Consider the following 22,952-nt stretch of genomic DNA (forward strand, 5'->3'; position numbering starts at 1 on the left):
GAAAAGATTTACGAGAATGATTCCAGGGATGAGGGACTTCAGTTCCGTGGATAGACTGGAGAAGCTGGGGCTGTTCTCCTTGGAGCAGAGGGGGTTAAGGGGCCGAATGGCCTCCTGAGCGGTAACCATTCTATGATTCTATCATAAAGTAGTTAGTGGGAGGGAATGGCCATTTGAGCTACCTTCGCTTATCTACCCACAAGGACCCTAGAATCCAACCTCCCACTACGGGAATATTTGCTCTCGTTCCAGAGTTTATCCAAGGAGTTTATGCGTTTTCTAACTGCCATGAGTGAAAGCCCCTCTCATGTGAGTGACCGCTCTCACGCGTCTGTGGAGATTAGCTGCAGCAAACATGCCTGCCACCGTGCAGATAAACTGTGGAGCACTAAGGCCATGACCCAGTTGGGCTTGCGAACTCTGCATTGAAAAGATCAGAGTTGCTGTCTGAATATAACGACGCTACGTTTACTGGGCAGCTGTGCTCTCTACAAATCTCACAGCACGCGGAGAGAAATTGAATGTTGCTCATTGCTCTTTGCAGAAATATTTTCATGCTAGGGGTGGGTTTTCGGCAGGTAATGTGAAGGTCTAAAAGTGTGGGGGGGGCGGGGGGAATTTGAAGAAAATTGTAAAACATGTTAAGGTTGGTGTCGGAGTGTCACGCACACTTTTACCCTAGTTTCATAAAAAAGAAAGAATTGCATTTATATAATGCCTTTCACGACCTCAGGATGACCCAAAGCATTTCGCAGACAATGAAGTACTTTTGGAGTGTAGTCACTGTTGTAATGTGGGAAACGCGGCAGCCAATTTGCGCACAGCAACATGATAATGACCAGATAATCTGTTTTAGTGATGTTGGTCGAGGGATAAATACGGCCCAGCACACCGGGGGTAACTCGCCTGCTTTTCTTTGAAATAGTGCCTTGGGATCTATTACGTCCACCCGAGAGAGCAGACGGGGGTCTCGGTTTAACATATCATCTGAAAGATGGCACCTCCGGCAGTGCAGTATTCACTCAACACTGCACTGGGAATGTCAGTCTAGATTTTGTACTCAAGCCTCTGGAGTGGGACTTGAACCCACAACCTTCTAACTCACACAAAACGTTAGTATGCAGGTACAGCAAGTAACCAGGAAAGCAAATGGGATGTTGGCCTTTATTGCAAGGGGGATAGAGTATAAAAGCAGAGAAGTCCTGCTACAACTGTACAGGGTATTGGTGAGGCTACACCTGGAGTACTGCGTACAGTTTTGGTCTCCGTATTTAAGGAAAGATATAGTTGCATTGGAGGCTGTTCAGAGAAGGTTCACTAGGTTGATTCTGGAGATGAGGGGGTTGACTTATGAAGACAGATTGAATAGGTTGGGTCTATACACATTGGAGTTCAGAAGAATGAGAGGTGATCTTAGCGAAACATATAAGATAATGAGGGAGCTAGACAAGGTAGATGCAGAGAAGATGTTTCCACTCATAGGGGAAACTTAAACTAGGGGACATAGTCTCAGAATAAGGGGCTGCCCATTTAAAACTGAGATGAGGAGGAATGTCTTCTCTGAGGGTTGTAAATTTGTGGAATTTTCTGCCCCAGAGAGCTGTTCAGGCTGGGTCATTGAATATATTTAAGGCGAAGGTAGACAGATTTTTGAGTGATAAGGGAGTAAAGGGTGATGGGGAGTGGGCAGAGAAGTGGAGCTGAGTCCATGATCAGATCAACCATGATCTTATTGAATGGCGGAGCAGGCTCGAGGGGCCGTATGTCCTACTGCTGCTCCTATTTCTTATGTTCAAAGGCTGAAATTACACCCAAAACTAGGCACTAAAACTGAGGAGCATCTAATCCAAAGTTCAGTGAGAAGAGGAGGGATCTGGTCCAAATGAAAAGGTCCAGAAAACTTGACAAACATGACAATGAATCAACAGTGAAGGAAATGCTGATGGAGTGAGATGATAAGCTCGAGAGGAGTGTAAGTGCCAGCACAGACCAGTTGGGCCGAAAGGCTTGTTTCTGTGCCGTACATTCTATGTAATCCTATGTAACACAAAGATGAAGCAGAATTAGTCCAGCAACAAAAGTATCCTGAGAGGGAGAATATTTGTCTCCAGGTTGAGGAATGCATGGACACATCAGTAGTTTGCCAAGTCACACACAATCCACTCAGTCCAAACATCCTCATCCATCAATGCATCAATTTGTGCAAGATTCTCCGACCAATGGTGTGGCATGCATATAGAAAGGTCAATATTTCATACATATAATATTCACACTTTGAAAGTAGGTTTTTAAAAAATATATATATTTTTGACTTTTCATTGACCTCAGGATCTGCCTCAGAGCAATTTCCTCTAACTGGCCTTAAGGGGACCCTGCCACCCATTAGCAGCAGAATAATACATGTTATACGGTACAATTTCCTGTCTTTACCAAACAATGTATCTTACAACATGCCACGGGAGAATTGCTAAAACATTGAAATACACTTTTCAAAAGTAGCGATGCAAGATGTTTCATTGGAATATTATAATTTAGTCCAGATTGTTTTCCTTGGTTTTTGAGGCTACTTACGTCAAGTTTCTGTAACCATAGAATTACAGAATGATATAGCACAGGAGGAGGCCATTCGTCCCATCGTGCCTGTGCCACTTCTTTGGTCGAGCGATCCAATTAGTCTGATTTCCCGGCTCTTTCCCCACAGCCCTGCAGTTTTTTTTCCCTTCAATTATATATCCAATTCCCATTTTGAATGTTACTATTGAATCTGCTCCCGCCGCCCTTTCAGGCAGCGCGTTCCACATCGCAACAACTCGCTGCGTAAAAAACATTTCCCTCATGTTGTCTCTTGTTTCTTTTGCCAATCAACTTAAATCTGTGTAGGGGATTCTATTGTAAGAGGAATAGTTAGTCGTTTCTGTGGCCGCAATCGAGACTCCAGGATGGTATCCCTGGTGCAAGGGTCAAGGATGTCTCGGAGCGGGTGCAGGACATTTTGAAGGGGGAGGGTAAACAGCCAGTTGTCATGGTGCAGATAGGTACCAACAATGTAGGTAAATAACGGGATGAGGTTCTACAAGCTGAATTTAAGGAGCTAGGAGTTAAATTTAAAAAGTAGGGCCTCAAAGGTAGTAATCTCAGGATTGCTAGCAGTGCTACGTGCTAGTCAAGAGTAGGAATCGCAGGATAGTTCAGATGAATACGTGGCTTGAGGAGTGGCGCAGGAGGGAGGGATTCAACTTCCTGGGACATTGGAACCGGTTCTGGGGGAGGTGGGACCAGTACAAAACGGACACTCTACACCTGGGCAGGACTGGAACCAATGTCCTAGGAAGAGTGTTTGCTAGTGCATTGGGGAGGGGTAAACTAATATGGCAGGGGGATGGGAACTAATGCAGGGAGACAGAGGGAAGTAAAATAGGGGCAGAAGCAAAAGATAGAAAGGAGAATCGTAAAAGTGGAGGGCAGAGAAACCCAAGGCAAAAATCAAAAAGGGCCACATTGCAGCAAAATTCTAAAAGGGAAAAGTGTGTTAAAAAGACAAGCCTGAAGGCTCTGTGCCTCAATGCGAGGAGTATTCGTAATAAGGTGGACGAATTAACTGCACAGGCAGCAATTAATGAATATGATATCATTGGCATCATGGAGACATGGCTCCAGGGTGACCAAGGCTGGGAACTCAACATCCAGGGGTATTCAACATTCAGGAAGGATAGACAGAAAGGAAAAAAAGGTGGGGTAGCGTTGCTGGTTAAAGAGGAAATTAACGCAATAGTAAGGAAGGACATTAGCTTGGATGATGTGGAATCTGTATGGGTGGAGCTGCGGAATACCAAAGGGCAGAAAACGCTAGTGGGAGTTGACCACCAAACAGTAGTAGTGAGGTTGGGGACAGCATTAAACAAGAAATTAGGGATGCGTGCAATAAAGGTACAGCAGTTATCATGGGTGACTTTAATCTACATATAGATTTGGCTAACCAAACTGGTGGCAATACAATTGAGGAGGATTTCCTGGAGTGTATGAGGGATGGTTTTCTGGACCAATATGTCGAAGAACCAACTAGAGGGCTGGCCATCCTCGACTGGGTGATGTGTAATGAGAAAGGACTAATTAGCAATCTTGTGCGAGGCCCCTTGGGGAAGAGTGACCATAATATGGTAGAATTCTTTATTAAGATGGAGAGTGACACAGTTAATTCAGAGACTAGGGTCCTGAACTTAAGGAAAGGTAACTTCGATGGTATGAGACGTGAATTGGCTAGAATAGACTGGCAAATGATACTTAGTGTTGACAGTGGATAGGCAATGGCAAACATTTAAAGATCACATGGATGAACTTCAACAATTGTACATTCCTGTCTGGCGTAAAAATAAAACGGGGAAGGTGGCTCAACCGTGGCTAACAAGGGAAATTAAGGATACTGTTAAATCCAAGGAAGAGGCATATAATTGGTCAGAAAACACAGCAAACCTGAGGACAGAGAAATTTAGAATTAAGCAGAGGAGGACAAAGGGTTTAATTAGGAGGGGAAAAATAGAGTATGAGAGGAAGCTTGCCAGGAACATAAAAACTAGCTGCAAAAGCTTCTATAGATATGTGAAGAGAAAAAGATTAGTGAAGACAAATGTAGGTCCCTTGCAGTCAGATTCAGGTGAATTTATAATGGGGAACAAAGAAATGGCAGACCAGTTGCAAAAATACTTTGGTTCTGTCTTTACGAAGGAAGACACAAATAACCTTTCGGAAGTACTAATGGACTGAGGGTCTAGTGAGAAGGAGGAATTGAAGGATATCCTTATTAGGCGGGAAATTGATGGGATTGAAGGCCGATAAATCCCTGGGGCCTGATAGTCTGCATCCCAGAGTACTTAAGGAAGTGGCCCTAGAAATAGTGGATGCATTGGTAATCATTTTCCAACAGTCTATCGACTCTGGATCAGTTCCTATGGACTGGAGGGTAGCGAATGTAACACCACTTTTTAAAAAGGGAGGGAGAGAGAAAACGGGTAATTATAGACCGGTTAGCCTGACATCAGTAGTGGGGAAAATGTTGGAATCAATTATTAAAGATGAAATAACAGCGCATCTGGAAAGCAGTGACAGGATCGGTCCAAGTCAACATGGATTTATGAAAGGGAAATCATGCTTGACAAATCTTCTGGAATTTTTTGAGGATGTAACTAGTAGAGCGGACAAGGGAGAACCAGGGGATGTGGTGTATTTGGACTTTCAAAAGGCTTTTGACAAGGTCCCACACAAGAGATTGGTGTGCAAATTAAAGCACATGGTATTGGGGGCAATGTACTGATGTTGGTAGACGTGAAGCAGAAAGTCGGGATAAATGGGTCCTTTTCAGAATGGCAGGCAGTGACTAGTGGGGTGCTGTAGGGCTCAGTGCTGGGACCCCAGCTATTTACAATATACATTCATGATTTGGATGAAGGAATTGAGTGTAATATCTCCAGGTTTGCAGATGATACTAAACTGGGTGGCGGTGTGAGTTGTGAGGAGGACACTAAGAGGCTGCAGGGTGACTTGGACAGGTTAGGTGAGTGGGCAAATGCATGGCAGATGCAGTATAATGTGGATACATGTGAGGTTATCCACTTTGGCGGCAAAAACATGAAGGCCGAATATTATCTGAATGGCGGCAGATTAGGAAAAGGGGAGCTGCAACAAGACCTGGGTGTCATGGTACATTAGTCATTGAAAGTTGGCATGCAGGTACAGCAGGCGGTGAAGGCGGCAAATGGCATGTTGGCCTTCATAGCTAGGGGATTTGAGTATAGGAGCAGGGAGGTCTTACTGCAGTTATACAGGGCCTTAGTGAGGCCTCGCCTGGAATATTGTGTTCAGTTTTGGTCTCTTAATCTGAGGAAGGACATTCTTGCTATTGAGGGAGTGCAGCGAAGGTTCAGCAGACTGATTCCAGGATGGTTGGACTGACATATGAGGAGAGACTAGATCAACTGGGCCTTTATTCACTGGAGTTTAGAAGGATGAGAGGGGATCTCATAGAAACATATAAAATTCTGACGGGACTGGACAGGTTTGATGCAGGAAGAATGTTCCCGATGTTGGGGAAGTCCAGACCCAGGGGACACTGTCTAAGGATAAGGGGGAAGCCATTTATGACTGAGATGAGGAGAAACTTCTTCACTCAGAGAGTTGTTAACCTGTGGAATTCCCTGCCGCAGAGAGTTGTTGATGCCAGTTCATTGGATATATTCAAGAGGGAGTTAGATATGGCCCTTACGGCTCAAGGGATTAAGGGGTATGGAGAGAAAGCAGGAAAGGGGTACTGAGGGAATGATCAGCCATGTTCTTATTGAATGGTGGTGCAGGCTCGAAGGGCCGAATGGCCTACTCCTGCACCTATTTCCTATGTTTCTATGTTTCTGTGTCTCTCTGGTTGCTGACCCTCCTGCTACTGGAAACAGTTTCTCCTTATTTACTCTAACAAAATTGTTCATTATTTTGAACACCTCTATCAAATCGTCTCTTAACCTTCTCTGCTCCAAGGAGAACAACCCCAGCTTCTCCAGTCTGTCCATATAACTGGAACCATTCTAGAAAATCTCTTCTGCACCCTTTCCAAGGCCTTCACATCCTTCCTAAAGTGGGGTGCCCAGAATTGGACACAATACTCCAGCTGGGGTCGAACCAGTGTTGTATAAAGGTTTAGCATAATTTCCTTGCTTTTTACTTCTATTAATAAAGCCCAGGATCCCATCTGCTTTAAGAACATCCTTCTCAACCTGCCCTGCCTTCTTCAAAGATTTGTGTTCATACACCCCAGGTCCCTCTGTTCCTCCATCCACTTTAAAATTCTCTGAGGGTTGTAAATCTGTGGAATTCTCTGCCCCAGAGAGCTGTGGAGGCTGGGTCATTGAATGTATTTAAGGCAGAGATAGACAGATTTTTGAGCGATAAGGAAATAAAGGGTTATGGGGAGCGGGCGGGGAAATGGAGCTGAGTCCATGATCAGACCAGCCGTGGTCTTCGTGAATGGTGGAGCAGGCTCGAGGGGCCAGATTGCCCATTCCTGCTCCTATTTCTTTAGTTCTTAAAATTGCACCGTTTTGTTTATATTGCCTCTCCTCATTCTTATGGATTTATGAAAGGGAAATCATGCTTGACAAATCTTCTAGAGCTTTTTGAGGATGTAACTAGTGATATGGGAGCTGGGGGATAGGCAGGTGAGGGAGAGAAACATTAGAAGCGCTGGAAGCAGGAAACGGCAGCAGCCAGGCACAAGCAAGGCGGAGGGGGCCAGGATGAATCTTAGGAGTGAAATTCATCCTCAATGCGCTCACCGAGTATTCGCTTCTCCAATATAAAATGTTCCCAGTTTATGCAACCTCACTAACATTGTAACGAATCATACAAATTTAAATCTCTGAAAGACTTGCATTTCTATAGCGCCTTTCATGACCTCAGGACATTCCAAACCACTTTACAACCAATGAAGTACTTTTGAAGTGTAGTCAGTGTTGTAATGTGGGAAACATGATAAAGTGTCAGCTGTGGCTCAGTGGGTAGCACTCTTGTTTCTGAGTCACAAGGTTGTGGGATCAAACCCCACTCCAGGAACTTGAGAACAAATGTATGCTGACACTCCAGTGCAGTGCTGAGGGAGTGCCGCACTGTCGGAGATGCCGGCTTTCAGATGAGACGTTAAACCGAGCCCCCATCTGCTCTCTCAGGTGGACGTAAAAGATCCCATTGCACTATTTTAAAGAAGAGCAGGGGAGTTATCCCTGGGGCCAATATTTATCCCTCAACCAACATCACTAAAGCAGATTATCTGGTCATTGTCACATTGCTGCTTGTGGGAGCTTGCTGTGTGTAAATTGGCTGCCGTGTTTCCCACAATACAACAGTGACTACACTTCAAAAGTACTTAATTGACTATAAAGCACTTTGAGACGTCCTGAGGTTGTGAAAGGTGCTATATAAATGCAAGTCTTTCTATTTAACTAATATGCGCATAGCAAGCTCCCACAAACAGCACTGTGATAATGACCAGACAATCTGCGTTTTAGTAACGGTTGTTGAAGGATAAATATTGACCAGGAGACCGGGGAGAACTCCCCTGTTCTTCAAAATAGTGCCATAGAACTCTCCGGAAGGCTGCTACAATCCTCTGCACTCGATGTGCTGCTCCTGCTCCTCCGTGGTATGGGAGCTGGGGGATAGGCAGGTGAGGGAGAGAAACATTACAAGCGCTGGAAGCAGGAAATGGCAGCAGCCAGGCACAAGCAAGGCGGAGGGGGCCAGGATGGGGAAATATGGTAAACAATGGCGGGACAGATGGTGAAGCCTGGAGCCTTCGATTAACTGGGTGTACAATTGTTTACACAGCTGGGAGCACATTGCAGGTAAGAATTTTGAGATAAGCAAATGGAAAGCAGTAATAGTGAAGCAGAATGAGAGACGAGGACAGGTTTTTGGAGATGCTGATGTTTGAGAGTGGATTTTGTGTGCCTGATTTGCGATGTGCGTTTTTTTTTTGAACGATAAGGGAGTCGAGGGTTATGTGGAGCAGGCAGGGAAGTGGAGTTGAGGCCAAGATCAGATCAGCCATGATCTTATTAAATGGCGGAGCTGGCTCGAGGAGCCGTATGGCCGACTCCTGCTCCTATTTCTTATGTCTTAAGTTCTTATGTGCCCAGTTTAATGATGTGCAATTTTCGGGAGGAGATTATCCAGTTGTTGCCGATGAACAAAACTCACTTGGCCATGTAAACGATTGGGATTGGGTTCAACACTGTGTGTTATGTATTCGGGCAAGCCTTCACACCCTGCTCTCTCCCAGTGAGCATCTCACCCATGCAACCAGTCGGTGCTACAGAGGAACAGACCTGTCGTGTTGTGGAATGTCTCTCGGCGAAAGGTTGCTGTTGAAAGTGGGTGGACTTGTGCATACTTTCTCTCTACTTAGAATCAGACTGATGCAGCACAGAAGGAGGCCATTCGGTCTGCCTGTGCTAGCTCTTTGATACAGCTCTCCGATTAGACACACGCTCCCCCGCTCTTTCCCCTACAGCCCTGCAAATTTCCCCTTCAAGTATTTATCCCATTCCCTTTTGAAAGTTACTATTGAATCTGCTTCCTCTACCCTTTCAGACAGCGCGTTCCAGATCATAACATCTCTGTTGTATCCTTAGTGCTCTAACAATGACTCCTCGAGGCAGTTTGTTGTACTTGAACTGTAGTGACCTTAGTCTTTTATTTGCTAACTCCAGAGTGAGGATCACACCTGGTGGCCTGCCTTTTATACTAGACCAGGCTCACCTGTACAGGTAACCTTCAAGTCTCCCATTGCTGCGCCCTCTGGTGGCACACCTTGTGATAGTACTGACAGTGGCCATGTAGGATACATGACACTCTCGCTGCATAAAAAAATTTGACTTATTTTGCCAATTACCTTTGCCTTTTGGTTGATTTCTCGTGCCCCCAACCCTCCAACCCAGCCACTGTTGTGTTAGGTCTTGTACGAAGGAAGAAAAAAAGCCATTTGGCTTGTGACTGCGTGGGTAGCACTCTTGCCTCTAACCCCGAAGGTTGTGGGTTCAAGTCCTACTCCATGAAACTTGAACAAAAATCTAGGCTGACGCTTCCAGTGCAGTACTGAGGGAGCGCTGCACTGTCGAAGGTGCCGTTTTTGGGATGAGACGTTAAACCGAGGCCCCGTCTGCTCTCTCAGGTGGAAGTAAAAATTCCTATTTGAAGACCAGCAGGGGAGTTGATCCTGCTCCCTCACCTTTTTGTGCTTGTAACATCTGTAAGCTTGTAATGTTTGTAGCTCCACACTGTGGATGTGGACGTATTGTGTACTGCAACTACAGAGTTAATAATTAAACAGAAGCAGGAGGTTCCGGAGACTTCCGAGAGCTGCCTGCCATGTTAGAAAGCTGTGTTGTGTGCTGTGTTCTGTGAATATATCACAGTGCTCAAGTCTCTGGAGTGGGACTTGAACCCACAACCTGCTGACTCAGGCGAGAGTGCTGCCCACTGAGCCAGACTTTATCAAGATGATGGGAGGAACTGTTCTGAAGAAATAAACTTGAGAATTGACTCAAGCTTGGTTCACTGTTCCGATAACATTTATACCAAGAAAAAAATCCTCATATCCAAACCCTCTTTGTAATCCCTTCTGGTATTTATAATCTATATATATTGCCTCCTGTTCCGCAATCCTTGAATTTCTCCCAATGGTATCCGTGTGTTCACAAGAAAACGAAAAGCCTGTAGCAAGCAGGAGCATCTGCAGAGGCTGTGAAATATTAGCTATTTCTTGCTGATAATTAATTTAAATCTCAGTGTTAAACGCGCGGCCGAGTGGACAACCACCCTCAGTTGGTGGAACTCTCGCTTCTCATAGAATCATCACAGAAATTTACAGCATGGAAGGAGGCCAGTTCGGCCCATTGTGTCCGCGCCGGCCGACCAAGAACTATCCCGACTAATCCCACTTTCCAGGTCTTGGTCCGTAGCCCTGTAGGTTACGGCACTTCAAGTGCACATCCAAGTATTTTTTAAATGTGGTGAGGGTTTCTGACTCTACCAGTCTTTCTGGCAGTGAGTTCCAGACCCCCACCACCCTCTGGGTGAAGAAATTTCCCTTCATATCTCCTCTAAACCTCCCCCCAATTACTTTAAATCTATGTCCCCTGGTTATTGACCCTTCTGCCATGGGAAACAGGTCCTTCCTATCCACTCTATCCAGGCCCCTCATCATTTTATACACCTCACCTTATACACCCGAACTGGCCTCCTTCCATGCTGTAAATTTCTGTGATGATTCTATGAGAAGCGAGAGTTCCACCAACTGAGGGTGGTTGTCCACTCGGCCGCATGTTTAACACTGAGATTTAAATTAATTATCAGCAAGAAATAGCTAATATTTCACAGCCTCTCAGCTTCCTCTGTTCCAAAGAAAACAGACCCAGCATTTCCAATCTTTTCTCGTAACCAAAATTCTCCAGTCCGGGTAACATTATTGTAAATCTCCTCTGCACCCTTTCCAGTGCAATCACATATTTCCTGTAATGCGGTGACCAGAACTGCACGCAGTACTCCAGCTGCAGCCTAACCAGTGTTTTATACAGTTCAAGCATAACCTCCTTGCTCTTGTATTCCATGCCTTGACTAATAAAGGCAAGTACTCCATATGCCTTCTTAAACACCTAGCCTGCTACCTTCAGGGATCTGTGGACCTGCACTCCCTTTGTTGCTCTACAGTTTTCAGTGTCATACCGTTTAATGTGTATTCCATTGCCTTGTTAGACCTCCCCAAATGCATTACCTTACACTTCTCTGGATTGAATTCCATTTGCCACTGCTCTGCCCACCTGACCAGTACATTGATATCTTCCTGCAGTCTGCAGCTTTCTTCTTCATTATCAACCATACAGCCTATTTTAGTGTCATCTACAAACCTCTTAATCATACCCCCAACATTTAAGTCTAAGTCATTGATATATATACCACAAAAAGCAAGGGATCCAGCACTGAGCCCTGCGGAACCCCACTGGATTCAGCCTTCCAGTCACGAATACATCCATCAACCATTACCCTTTGCTTCCACCATCTGGATCCTATTACTTTCGTGACCAATCTGCCACATGGAACCTTAACAAAAGCTTTGCTAAAATGCATATATACTACGTCATGTGTACTACCCTCATCGACCCTCCTGGTTACCTCCTCGAAAAATTCAATCACGTTAGTCAGACACGAACTTCCCTTGACATATCCATGCTGATTGTCCTTGATTAATCCATGTCTTTCCAAATGAAGATTTATCCTGTCCCTCAGGATTTTGTCCAATAATCTTCCCACCACTGAGGTTAAGCTGACAGGCCTGTAATTACTCGGTCTATCCCTTTCTCCCTTTTTAAACAAAGGTACATTAGCAGTCCTCCAGTCCTCTGGCACCACTCCTGTAGCCAAAGAGAATTGGAAAATGATGGTCAGAGCCTCTGCTATTTCCTCTTTTGCTTCTCTTAACAGCCTGGGATACATTTCATCTGGGCCTGGGGACTAATCAACTTTCAAAACTGCTAAGCCCCTTAATACTTCCTCTCTCATTATGCTTATCTCATCTAATATTTCACACTCCTCCTCCCTCATTGCAAAGTCTGCATCGCCCCTCTCTCTTGTGAAAATGGACGCAACGTAGTCATTAAGAATCCTACCCACGTCTTCCACCTCTATAAACAGATTTCCTTTCTAGTCTCCAATAGGCGCCAATCTTTCTCTAGTTATGCTCTTGCTCTTAATGTATTTATAAAACATCTTTGGGTTCTCCCTGATTTTACTTGCCAACATTCTTTCATGCTCTCTCTTGTGGTTGAAGAAGGCCATGGAATCAAGCTTCACTCCAAGACCTGAGCACGTAACAGTTCCTGACTCTCCAGTGCAGCCCTGACGGAGACATTAAACCCTGGCTTCCTGTTCAAGTGGATGTAAAAGTATTTTGAGAGCAAAATTTCCTGGTTAAATTGTTTTTTTATACATTCACAAGATGTGGGCGTCACTGACAAGGCCGGCATTTATTGCCCATCCCTAATTGTCCCTTGAGAAGGTGGTGGTGAGCCACCTTCTTGAACCGCTGCAATCCATGTGGTGAAGGTGCTCCCTCAGTGCTGTTAGGGAGGGAGATCCAGGATTTTGACCCAGCGATGTTGAAAGAACGGCCGATATATTTCCAAGTCAGGATGGTGTGTTACTTAGAGGGGAACGTGGGAGTGGTGGTGCTCCCATGCGCCTGCTGCCCTTGTCCTTCTAGGTGGCAGAGGTCATGGGTTTGGGAGGTGCTGCCGAAGAAGCCTTGGCGAGTTGCTGCAGTGCATCTTGTAGATGGTACACACTGCAGCCACAGTGCGCCGGTGGTGGGGGGAGTGAATGTTGAAGGTGGTGGATGGGGCCAACATTATCCTGCAACCAACACCTCCAAAATCAAATGGCTGATCATTCTTCTCATCTGGTGTTTGTGGGATTTTGCTGTGTGCACCGTTAGCTGCCATGTTCATGTAAATAACAACACTGACTGCACGGTTTAACGTCTCATCCAAAAGACAGCACCTCACAACAGTGCAGCACTCCCTCAGTACTGTATTGGGAATGTTTGCCTGCAGTATCTGCTTGTCCGACATCAAGTACTGGATGAGCAGAAACTTTCTCCAATTAAATATTGGGAAGACCGAAGCCATTGCCTTTGGTCCCCACCACAAACTCCATTCTCTAACCACTGACTCCATCCCTCTTCCCAACCTCTGCCTGAGGCTGAACCACACTGTTCACAACCCAGGTGTCACATTGGATCCTGAAATGAGCTTCCGGCCACATATCCTCAGCATAACTATAACCACCTATTTCAACCTGTGTAACATTGCCCATCTCTGCCCTTGCCTCAGCTCTTCAGCTGCTGAAACCCTCATCCATGTCTTTGTTACCTCCAAACTCGTTAAAGGCGCTATATAACAACAACAGCTTGTATTTATATAGCACCTTTTAAAATAGTAAAATGCCCAAGGAAGTTATAAACCAAAACAAATAAATTTGACACGGAACCACATAAGAAGAAATTATGGCAGATGACCAAAAGCTTGGTCAAACAGGTAGGTTTTAAGGAGCGTCTTAAAGCAGGAAAGAGAGGTGGAGAGGTTTAGGGAGGGAGTTCCAGAGCTTGGGGCCAGGCAGCTGAAGGCATGGCCGCCAATTGTTGAGCGATTATAATCAGGGATGCTCAAGAGACCAGAAATGGAGGAGCGCAGATATTTTGGAAGTATGTGAGGCTGGAGGAGATTAGAGATAGGGAGGGGGCAAGGCTAAGGAGGGATTGGTAAACAAGGATGCAAATTTTGAAATCTAGGCGTTGCTTAACCGGGAGCCAATGTAGGTCAGCGAGCACAGGGGGTGATGGGTGAGCCGGACTCGGTGCAAGTTAGGACACAGGTCAGTGAGCACAGTGGGTGATGGGTGAGCGGAACTTGGTGCGAGTTAGGGCACGGGGCAGTGAGCACAGGGGGTGATGAGTGAGCGGGACTTGGTGCGAGTTAGGACATGGGGCAGTGAGCACAGGGGGTGATGGGTGAGCGGGACTCGGTGCGAGTTAGGACACGGGGCAGTGAGCACAGGAGGTGATGGGTGAGTGGGACTTGGTGCGAGTTAGGACATAAATACAAGTTGTTGATTTTGAGTAGAACTTTAACCTTTTGACTCAAAGAAAGTGTTTACAGCCGATGAAGTATTTTTGGAGTGTAGTCACTGTTGTAATGTGGGAAACGCAGCAACTAATTTGTGCACAGCAAGCTCCCACACACAGCGCTGTGATAATGACCAGATAATCTGTTTTAGTGATGTTGATTGATGGATAAATATTGGCCAGGACACCGGGGATAACTTCCCCTGCTCTTCTTCGGAATAGTGAGAGAACAGAATGGGCCTCAGTTTAACGTCACATCCAAAAGACGGCACCTCTGACAGTGCAGCACTCCGAGTGTCAGCCTAGATTTTGTGTTTAAGTCCCTGGAGTGGGACTTGAACCCAAACCTTCTGATCCAGAGGCGAGGGTGCTGCCCACTGAGCCACGGCTGACACCTAACTGCCCCTGCCTTGGGAGGATATGCTATGATACAAGGAAGAGGTTTGGGGGGTGGGGGGGTGGGAATTAAAAACTCAGGTACTACTCTTTAATGGAGTGATTGAAGGTACGCTGTTGATTGCAGAGTTATACAACTGCAGGAGCCGTACGCCTTCATGTTGCAAGAATAGTTTTACAGTCTATTGCAGCGCTAAAATAAGTTACTGAATTCGTGGAATGGTGAGGCTCATAATAAATCAAAGAGGAGCAGTCAATCCAGCCCTAAATATCTGTTCCTGCTCAAGGTCACTAGTCACCTGTCTAAAACTGATGTTACCGTCATTCACCTCCACATACATTGCTTGCTTACTTTTGGAACAACTGTTTGAATTACAATTTGAATGTTTAATTGTAATTAGAAAGTAACAATATTGCAGCAGGATTTGTCTCTGGTTCCACTTTCTCACGCAGGGAGCGCCACGCTGTCGGAGGGACAGGACTGAGGGAGCACCGCACTGTCGGAGGGGCAGTGCTGAGGGAGCGCCGCACTGTCGGAGGAACAGTGCTGAGGTAGTGTCGGAGGGGCAGTACTGAGGGAGGTGCCATCTTTCGGATGAGGCATTAAACCGAGGCCCCGTTTGCGCTCTCAGGTGGATGTAACCGATTCCACAGGCACTATTTTGAAGAAGAGCAGGAGAGTTCTCCCCGGTATCCTGGGACCAATATTTATCTCTCAATCAGCACCACTTAAACAAATGATCTGGTCATTATTGCTGTTTGTGGGAGCATGCTGTGCGCAAATTGGCTGCTGCATTTCCCACATTACAACAGTGACTACGTTTCAAAAGTACTTCATTCGCTGTAAAGCGCTTTAGGTTATCCTGAGGTTGTGAAAGGCGCCAAAGATTTGCAAGTTCTTTCTTGCTTCTAATTTTAATTGTGAAAAGTGAGCTGTCGACTGTGTTGTCTGCCTGAGCTGAGTTTTTCAATATATCAATGGCATTTCAATAGATGGGTATATAACCGATTACAAAGTAAAACTTCAGTACAGAGTAAAATCATTTGCTTAAAATGATTCATTTTAGTTGTACAGGGTCATTTGTACAATGAGCCATCTCTCTGGCGCTATTTACACATTGGGTGTGTAGTGTATCTGCTGTTTAACTTTAGGGAAGCACTTTAGTGGGCCGAGAGGTAAATAAATAGTTCCTATCGTAAAACCTGTTATTTTCCATAAAGTAATAACCGGAGGTGTGAGCACGGCACCTGTATCGCAAGCTGCACCTGATTTAGGCCTCAGCGAGTGACTTTATCAACAACAGACGGCAGGCCAGTACTGAGGGAGTGCTGCACTGTCGGAGTGGCAGTACTGAGGGAGTGCCGCGCTGCCGGAGGGGCAGCACTGAGGGAGTGCCGTGCTGCCGGAGGGGCAGCACTGAGGGAGCGCTGCACTGTCGGGGGGGCAGTACTGAGGGAGCGCTGCACTGTCGGAGGGTCAGTACTGAAGGGGTGTCGCATTGTCGGAGGGGCAGTACTGAGGGAGTGCCGCATTGTCGGAGGGGCAGTACTGAGGGAGTTCCGCATTGTTGGAGGGGCAGTACTGAGGGAGTGATGCATTGTCGATGGGGCAATACACTGACAGTTGCTTAATGTGACCCGGAGCAAAGAGGCGGTCGCATTTTGAGGGCAAGGACTCATCGACAGAGAAGGTGTCACTAAACCGGGGTTCCGACCGGTATCGGGCTGCCCCAAGATAGGATGGCCACTTGCCAACCCTCCAGGGTTGTACAGGAGCCTCTAAGGGTTAAAGATTAATCTCCGGGGCACCGGTGTGAGCAAACTACAAGAGAAAAAATCCCCAGGTCATTCGAAAAGAAAATTCCTTGAACACTTTTGTTTTGTTAGTTGTAAAAGTCTTGGAGATGGCGGGAGAACAAAAAGGCAGTTTGATTGAGAGTCAGGAAGCGTCTGGGTGGGTAAACTGGCGTCTATTCGCTTTCCCATTGGCCGCTGCGAGAATGGGCGTGTCGGGCGACCAGTGGCGCAAGGGTGGGGGCGGGGCAGTTGGAGGCTGGAGATCATGTGATAGAAGATCCAGGGATACAGCCAACCAGAGCTCGTGACCTTACCCTGAACTAAGTTCGGTGGGGCTTGGGGGTCTCGATGGGTGATGGGGGGGGGCGGGGCAGTGTGGGGGGACTCAATGGGTGTGGGGAGGCGGGGCGTGGCTCTCGCTGGGTGTAGGGCTCTCTGGGCGTGGGGGGGCGGGGCAGGGCTCTTGATGGGTGTGGGGGCGCGGGGCAGGGGGGCGCGGGGCATATTATTTTAAATCATTCCCAAACTTACTTTGGCTGGGTCTCTTCAACCCCATTGCTCAAGTAGGCATCGTTGTAATTGCTAATCAGGTCCGCAGTCGGGATCCTTACAACAACAACTTGTATTTATATAGCGCCTTTAATGCAGTAAAACGTCCCAAGGTGCTTCATAGAAAGAAGTAAGGACTTGGGTTTACATAGTGCCTTTCATGACCACCGGATGTCTCAAACTGCTTTACAGCCATTGAAGTACTTTTTTTGGAGTATAGTCACTGTTGTACTGTGGGAAACGTGGCAGCCAATTTGTGCACAGCAAGCTCCCACAAACAGCACTGTGACAATGACCAGATAATCTGCTTTTTGTCATATTGATTGAGGGATAAATATTGGCCCCAGGACAACCTGAGAGAGCAGACCGGGCGTCGGTTTAACATCTCATCCTAACGACAGCACCTCCAACAGTGCAGCACTCCCTCAATACTGCACTGGAGTGTCAATTTAGATATTTTGTACTCCAGTCCCTGGAATGGAATTTGAACTCTCAACCTCCTGACTCAGAGGTGAGAGTGCTACCCACTGAGCCACGGCTGACACACAGGAGTTTTATAAGATAAAAATTTTCATCGAGCCACATAAGAAGAAATTAGGGCATATGATCAAAAGCTTGGTCAAAGAGGTCGGTTTTAAGGAGGATAGAGAGGTGGAGAGGTTTAGGGAGGGAGTTCCAGAGCTTGGGGCCCAGGCAGCTGAAGGCACGGCCACCGATGGTTGAGTGATTATAATCAGGGACACTCAAGAAGGCAAAATTAGAGGTGTGTAGATATCTCAGGGGGTTGTGGGGCTGGAGGAGATTGCAGAGATAGGGAGGGGCGAGACCATGGAGTGATTGAAAATCAGGATGAGAGTTTTGAAATCGAGGCATTGCTTAACTGGGAGCCAATGTAGGTCAGCAAGCACAGGGGGTGATGGGTGAGCGGGACTTGGTGGGAGTTAGGACACAGGGCAGCCGAGTTTTGGATGACCTCGGGTTTACAGAGGGTAGAATGTGGGAGGCCAGCCAGGAGTGGAATTTGAAGCCAGTTTGATGGATCGCTATCTGCCAAGCAGGAGGGTGGAAGATCTGAATGCTGGGAAATGGATGCTCTTGTTGAAGAAATTCCACAAGATAATGCATTTATTGGCTTTCCAAGGAATTAAGCATCCAACGATGACCAAGGGATATGGGGATAGTTCAGGAAAGTGGAGTTGAGGTGGAAGATCAGCCATGATCTCATTGAATGGTGGAGCAGGATTGAGGGACTGAATGGCCGACTCCTGCTCGTATTTCTGATGTTCTTATGATGATATAGGACTGGAGAATTCAGGCTTTGAGCTTGAAGGAAAAGCCTGGACAGATCTTGTTGAATTCTGAAGTATCTATTCTACCACCGCCCCCACCCCGCCCCTCATTCAGTCTGTCCACGTGAGAGTTCGCATGTCTCAAAGTATTACCTCATCTAATTTGCTGGACTTCAGTTTTAACAAGAATAACTCCCCAATTTTCCAGGTCTATGGCAGAAGCCTTTTCAAGGGTTGTGTTAGCAAAGTGTGTTGCCTCTCTGCTGAATCTCATATCAGCAGACACTGACCCTGTGTCTGTGCAGTAGTATGCCTCCACGCTGCTGCCGGGCCTCCACGCTGCTCCTTTTATGGTCCCGACTTGCTGCTGGTGTTCTCACGCAGGTCAGGACCTTCATGCTGCTCCCGGCCTGGGCGCAGTGTGGAGGCATACTACTTCAGGGAGCAGCGCGAGCTGGTGCAGGAGAGTGACGGCAGCGAAGAGTGACATCAGCAAAGTCCAGATCAGTGATTGGAGCGTGGGCAGATACAGCGAGAGACTGTGGAGGGATGTGATCCGTCCCCAGGAGACGCGAGAGTTCGAGGCCCAGAAGAGCCGAGGGCCCAGGGGCAGCACGGGCCAGCCCACCCTGCGATATGTGTGCGCACTAGGTCCGTGCAGCAGAGCTGGTCTCCAGTCGTCCTGGTTAACCCTTGCCACTGGACCAAGGCCTAGCTCTGTCAAGCCTGTGTGGTGGCTGGGGTACAATGGCCACCACATGTTAAAAAAATCCACGCACGAAAATCTTCCACCTTTCAGGATGTAGTTCAGGATCTGGAATATTAGGTCCTTCATTGAAACACCTGAGAACTCATCTTTTTTTGGCATGGAAGCAAGTCATCCTCGATATGAGGGACTGCCTATGATGATGATGATGGTCTGTGCAGTGACTTATTAGCTAAAGTTGTCCGACTGAAATTCCTTTTTAATTTAAACTGTCCTTCTGACAGTAACTTGCTTAACAAGCAAAAGCTAAAGATTAAGAATCAACCATTTCCTTACGCTGCAGATCTGGGGAAATCGAAAGGATTTTAGTGTCGCTGCAGCAAGGTGCTGTGGGAGGGAAGTCCATCTCACAATAATTAGTCGTGGGCTCTGGTCTGATTGGATGGATTTATCTTGCTCTGGACCTGGCTGGCCTCCCACCTCCCACCCTCCGTCACCTTCAGCTTGTCCAAAACTCGGCTGCCCGTGTCCTAACTTGCACTGAGCCCCGCTCACCCATCACCCCCTGTGCTCGCTGCCCGTGTCCTAACTTGCACTGAGCCCCGCTCACCCATCACCCCCTGTGCTCGCTGCCCGTGTCCTAACTTGCACTGAGTCCCAGGCACCCATCACCCCCTGTGCTCGCTGCCCGTGTCCTAACTTGCACTGAGTCCCAGGCAACCATCACCCCGTGTGCTCGCTGCCCCGTGTCCTAACTTGCACTGAGCCCCAGGCACCCATCACCCCCTGTGCTCACTGACCTACATTGGCTCCCGGTCCAGCAATGCTTCGATTTTAAAATTCTCCTCCTCGTGCTCAGCCCTCACCCCTCCCTATCTCTGTAATCTCCTCCAGCCCCACAACCCTTCCCCCACCCCCCCACCCGAGATGTCTGCGCTCCTCTAATTCTACCCTCTTGAGAATCCCTGATTATAATCGCTCCACTATCGGTGGCCGTGCCATCTGTTGCCTGGGCCCCAAGCTCTGAAACTTCCTCCCTAAACCTCTCCGCCTCTCTACCGCTCTCTCCTCCTTCAAGATGCTGCTTAAAACCTCCCTCACCTGCCCTAACATCTCCTTATGTGGCTCAGTGTCAAAATTTGTTAGATAATTGCTCCTTAGGGCACTCTGCTATGATAAAGGCACTATATAAATATAACTTCTTGTTGTTCAACTGACTAAAAGAGGCAGTTACATCACAATTAATATATCTTTTTGTTTTGTTCCTTGCAGATGACCTTACACCAGAAATCCTAAACTCCATTTGTGCAAAAAACATCAGTGAGCACCTGAAGAAACAGTTTGCCTTCCTCCCAGGTGAGCTTTGCTACCCAGCTTGACCCTTCTCCAGAAATCCACCCGATACCAGGCTCTCCGCTTCTTCGTTATTGTTTAAAAATGTGATACCTGCCAGCATTGGAGATCAGTACCTCATAAATAATAAGTTAACAGGAGCTAATAAAACACGATGACAGTCGGGGATGTCAAAGCAATTGGCGATTAAGTGTGCTTTATCAGCTTACACATTCAAATCGGGCTTCGCTGTATCATACGGTCCTCTGAAGCAAAGCCAGTCTCACTTGTCTACCCTGCAAACTGAAAAGAAAAGCTCACTGTGTCTTGAGATTGACTTTTCCGTTCCTGAGAAATGTGCCTTATTTGCAACTGCAGATTCAAGCTAGAAATATAGAAACATAGAAAATAGGTGCAGGAGTACGCCATTCAACCCTTCAAGTCTGCACCACCATTCAATAAGATCATGTCTGATCATGCAACTTCAGTACCCCATTCCTGCTTTCTCTCCATACCCCTTGACCCCTTTAGCCATAAGGGCCACATCTAACTCCTTTTTAAATATATCTAACGAACTGGCCTCAACAACTTTCTATGGTAGAGAATTCCACAGATTTACAATTCTCTGAGTGAAGAAGTTTCTCCTCATCTCTAAATGGCTTATCCCTTATCCTTAGACTGTGACCCCTGGTTCTGGACTTCCCCAACATAATTCTTCCCAGAACATTCTTCCTGTCCAATCTCGTCAGAATTTTATGTTTCTATGAGATCCCCTCTCATTCTTCTAAATTCCAGTGAATATAAGCCTAGTCGATCCAGTCTTTCTTCATATGTCAGTTCTGCCATCCTAGGAATCAGTCTGGTGAACCTTCGCTGTACTCCCTCAATAGCAAGAACGTCCTTCCTCAGATCAGGAGACCAAAACTGTACACCATATTCAAGGTGTGGCCTCACCAAGGCCTTGTACAACTGCAGTAAGACCTCCCTGCTCCTATACTCAAATCCTCTTGCTATGAAGGCCAACATGCCATTTGCCTTCTTCACCACCTGCTGTACCTGCATGCCAACTTTCAATGACTGATGTACCATGACACCCAGGTCTCGTTGCACCTCCCCTTTTCCTAATCTGTCACCATTCAGATAATATTCTGCCTTCATGTTTTTGCCACCAAAGTGGATAACCTCACATTTATCCATATTATACTGCATCTGCCATGCATTTGCCCACTCACCTAACCTGTCCAAGTCACCCTGCAGCCTCTTAGCATCCTCCTCACAGCTCTCACTGCCACCCAGCTTAGTATCATCTGCAAACTTGGAGATATTACACTCAATTCCTTTTATCTAAATCATTAATGTATATTGTAAATAGCTGGGGTCCCAGCAGTGAACCCTGCGGTACCCCACTAGTCACTGTCTGCCATTCTGAAAAGGACCCGTTTATCCCAACTCTCTGCTTCCTGTCTGCCAACCAGTTCTCTATCAACGTCAGTACATTACCCCCAATACCATGTGCTTTAATTGTGCACACCAATCCCTTGTGTGGGACTTTATCAAAAGCCTTTTGAAAGTCCAAGTACACCACATCCATTGGTTCTCCCTTGTCCACTCTACTAGTTATATCCTCAAAAAATTCCAGAAGATTTGTCAAGCATGATTACCCTTTCATAAATACATGCTGACTTAGACCGATCTTGTCACTGCTTTCTAAATGCGCTGCTAATACATCTTTAATAATTGATTCCAACATTTTCCCCACTACTGATGTCAGGCCACATGCATATAAAGAAAAATGGTGCAATTTTAAAGGGGGTGCAGCAACAGAGAGACCTGGAAGCGAACGTACAAAATCTTTGAAGGTGGCAGGTCAAGTTGAGAAGGCTGTTTTTTTTTTAAAAACATACGGGGTCCTGTATAAATAGAGGCATAGCATCAAAAAGCTAGGAACCTATGCTAAATCTTCATAAATCACTGGTTAGGCCCCAGCTGCAGTACTATGTCCAATTCTGGGAACCACACTTTATGAAGGATGTCAAGGCCTGGGAGAGGGTGCAGGGGAGATTGACCAGAATGGTGCCAGGGATGAGGGACTTCAGTTACGTGGAGAGACTGGAGAAGCTGGGGCTGTTCTCCTTGGAGCAGAGAAGGTGAAGAGGAGATTTGAAAGTTATGAGAGGTTTTAATTGAGTAAATAAAGATAAACTTTTTCCAGTGGCAGGAGGGTCGGTAACCAGAGGACACAGACTTACGGTAAATAGCAAAAGAACCAGAGGGGTAGATGGGGAGAAGTTTTTAACGCAGCTAGTTGTTGTGATTGGGAACGCGCTGCCTGAAAGGGCGGTGGGAGCAGATTCAATAGTAACTTTCAAACAGGGAATTGGATAAATACTTAAAGGATAACATTTTGCAGGACTGTGGGGAAAGAGCAGGGGGAGTGGGACTGATTGGATCGCTCTTTCACAGAGCCGGCACAGGCACGATGGGCCGAATGGCTGCCTTCTGTGTTGTATGATTTGCATTTATAAAGTGCCTTTAATGTGGGAAAACCTCCCGAAGCACTTCACAGTGGTGAGGCAGAATGGATGCTGAACCAACAAGGAGATATTACGAGGGGTGATGAGTAACTAGCTCAAAGAGTTGGGTTTTAAAGAGGTTCTTAAAGGAGGCG

The 22,952-nt window shown here is 46.6% G+C and overlaps 1 protein-coding gene across 4 annotated transcripts in view; it reads left to right on the forward strand.

Moving 5' to 3' along the window:
- The window catches only part of mcf2a (MCF.2 cell line derived transforming sequence a), a 199,988-nt gene that overhangs the window by 6,760 nt on the left and 170,276 nt on the right, over positions 1 to 22,952 (forward strand). For all 4 annotated transcript variants that reach the window (XM_070882895.1, XM_070882893.1, XM_070882896.1 and 1 more), the window contains exon 2: positions 20,225 to 20,308. In XM_070882895.1, coding sequence (XP_070738996.1) covers positions 20,225 to 20,308 — 84 coding nt within the window. The remainder of the gene's footprint in view (positions 1 to 20,224; positions 20,309 to 22,952) is intronic.

Source organism: Pristiophorus japonicus, chromosome 6, assembly GCF_044704955.1.
Source record: "Pristiophorus japonicus isolate sPriJap1 chromosome 6, sPriJap1.hap1, whole genome shotgun sequence".
NCBI classification, from domain to species: domain Eukaryota; kingdom Metazoa; phylum Chordata; class Chondrichthyes; family Pristiophoridae; genus Pristiophorus; species Pristiophorus japonicus.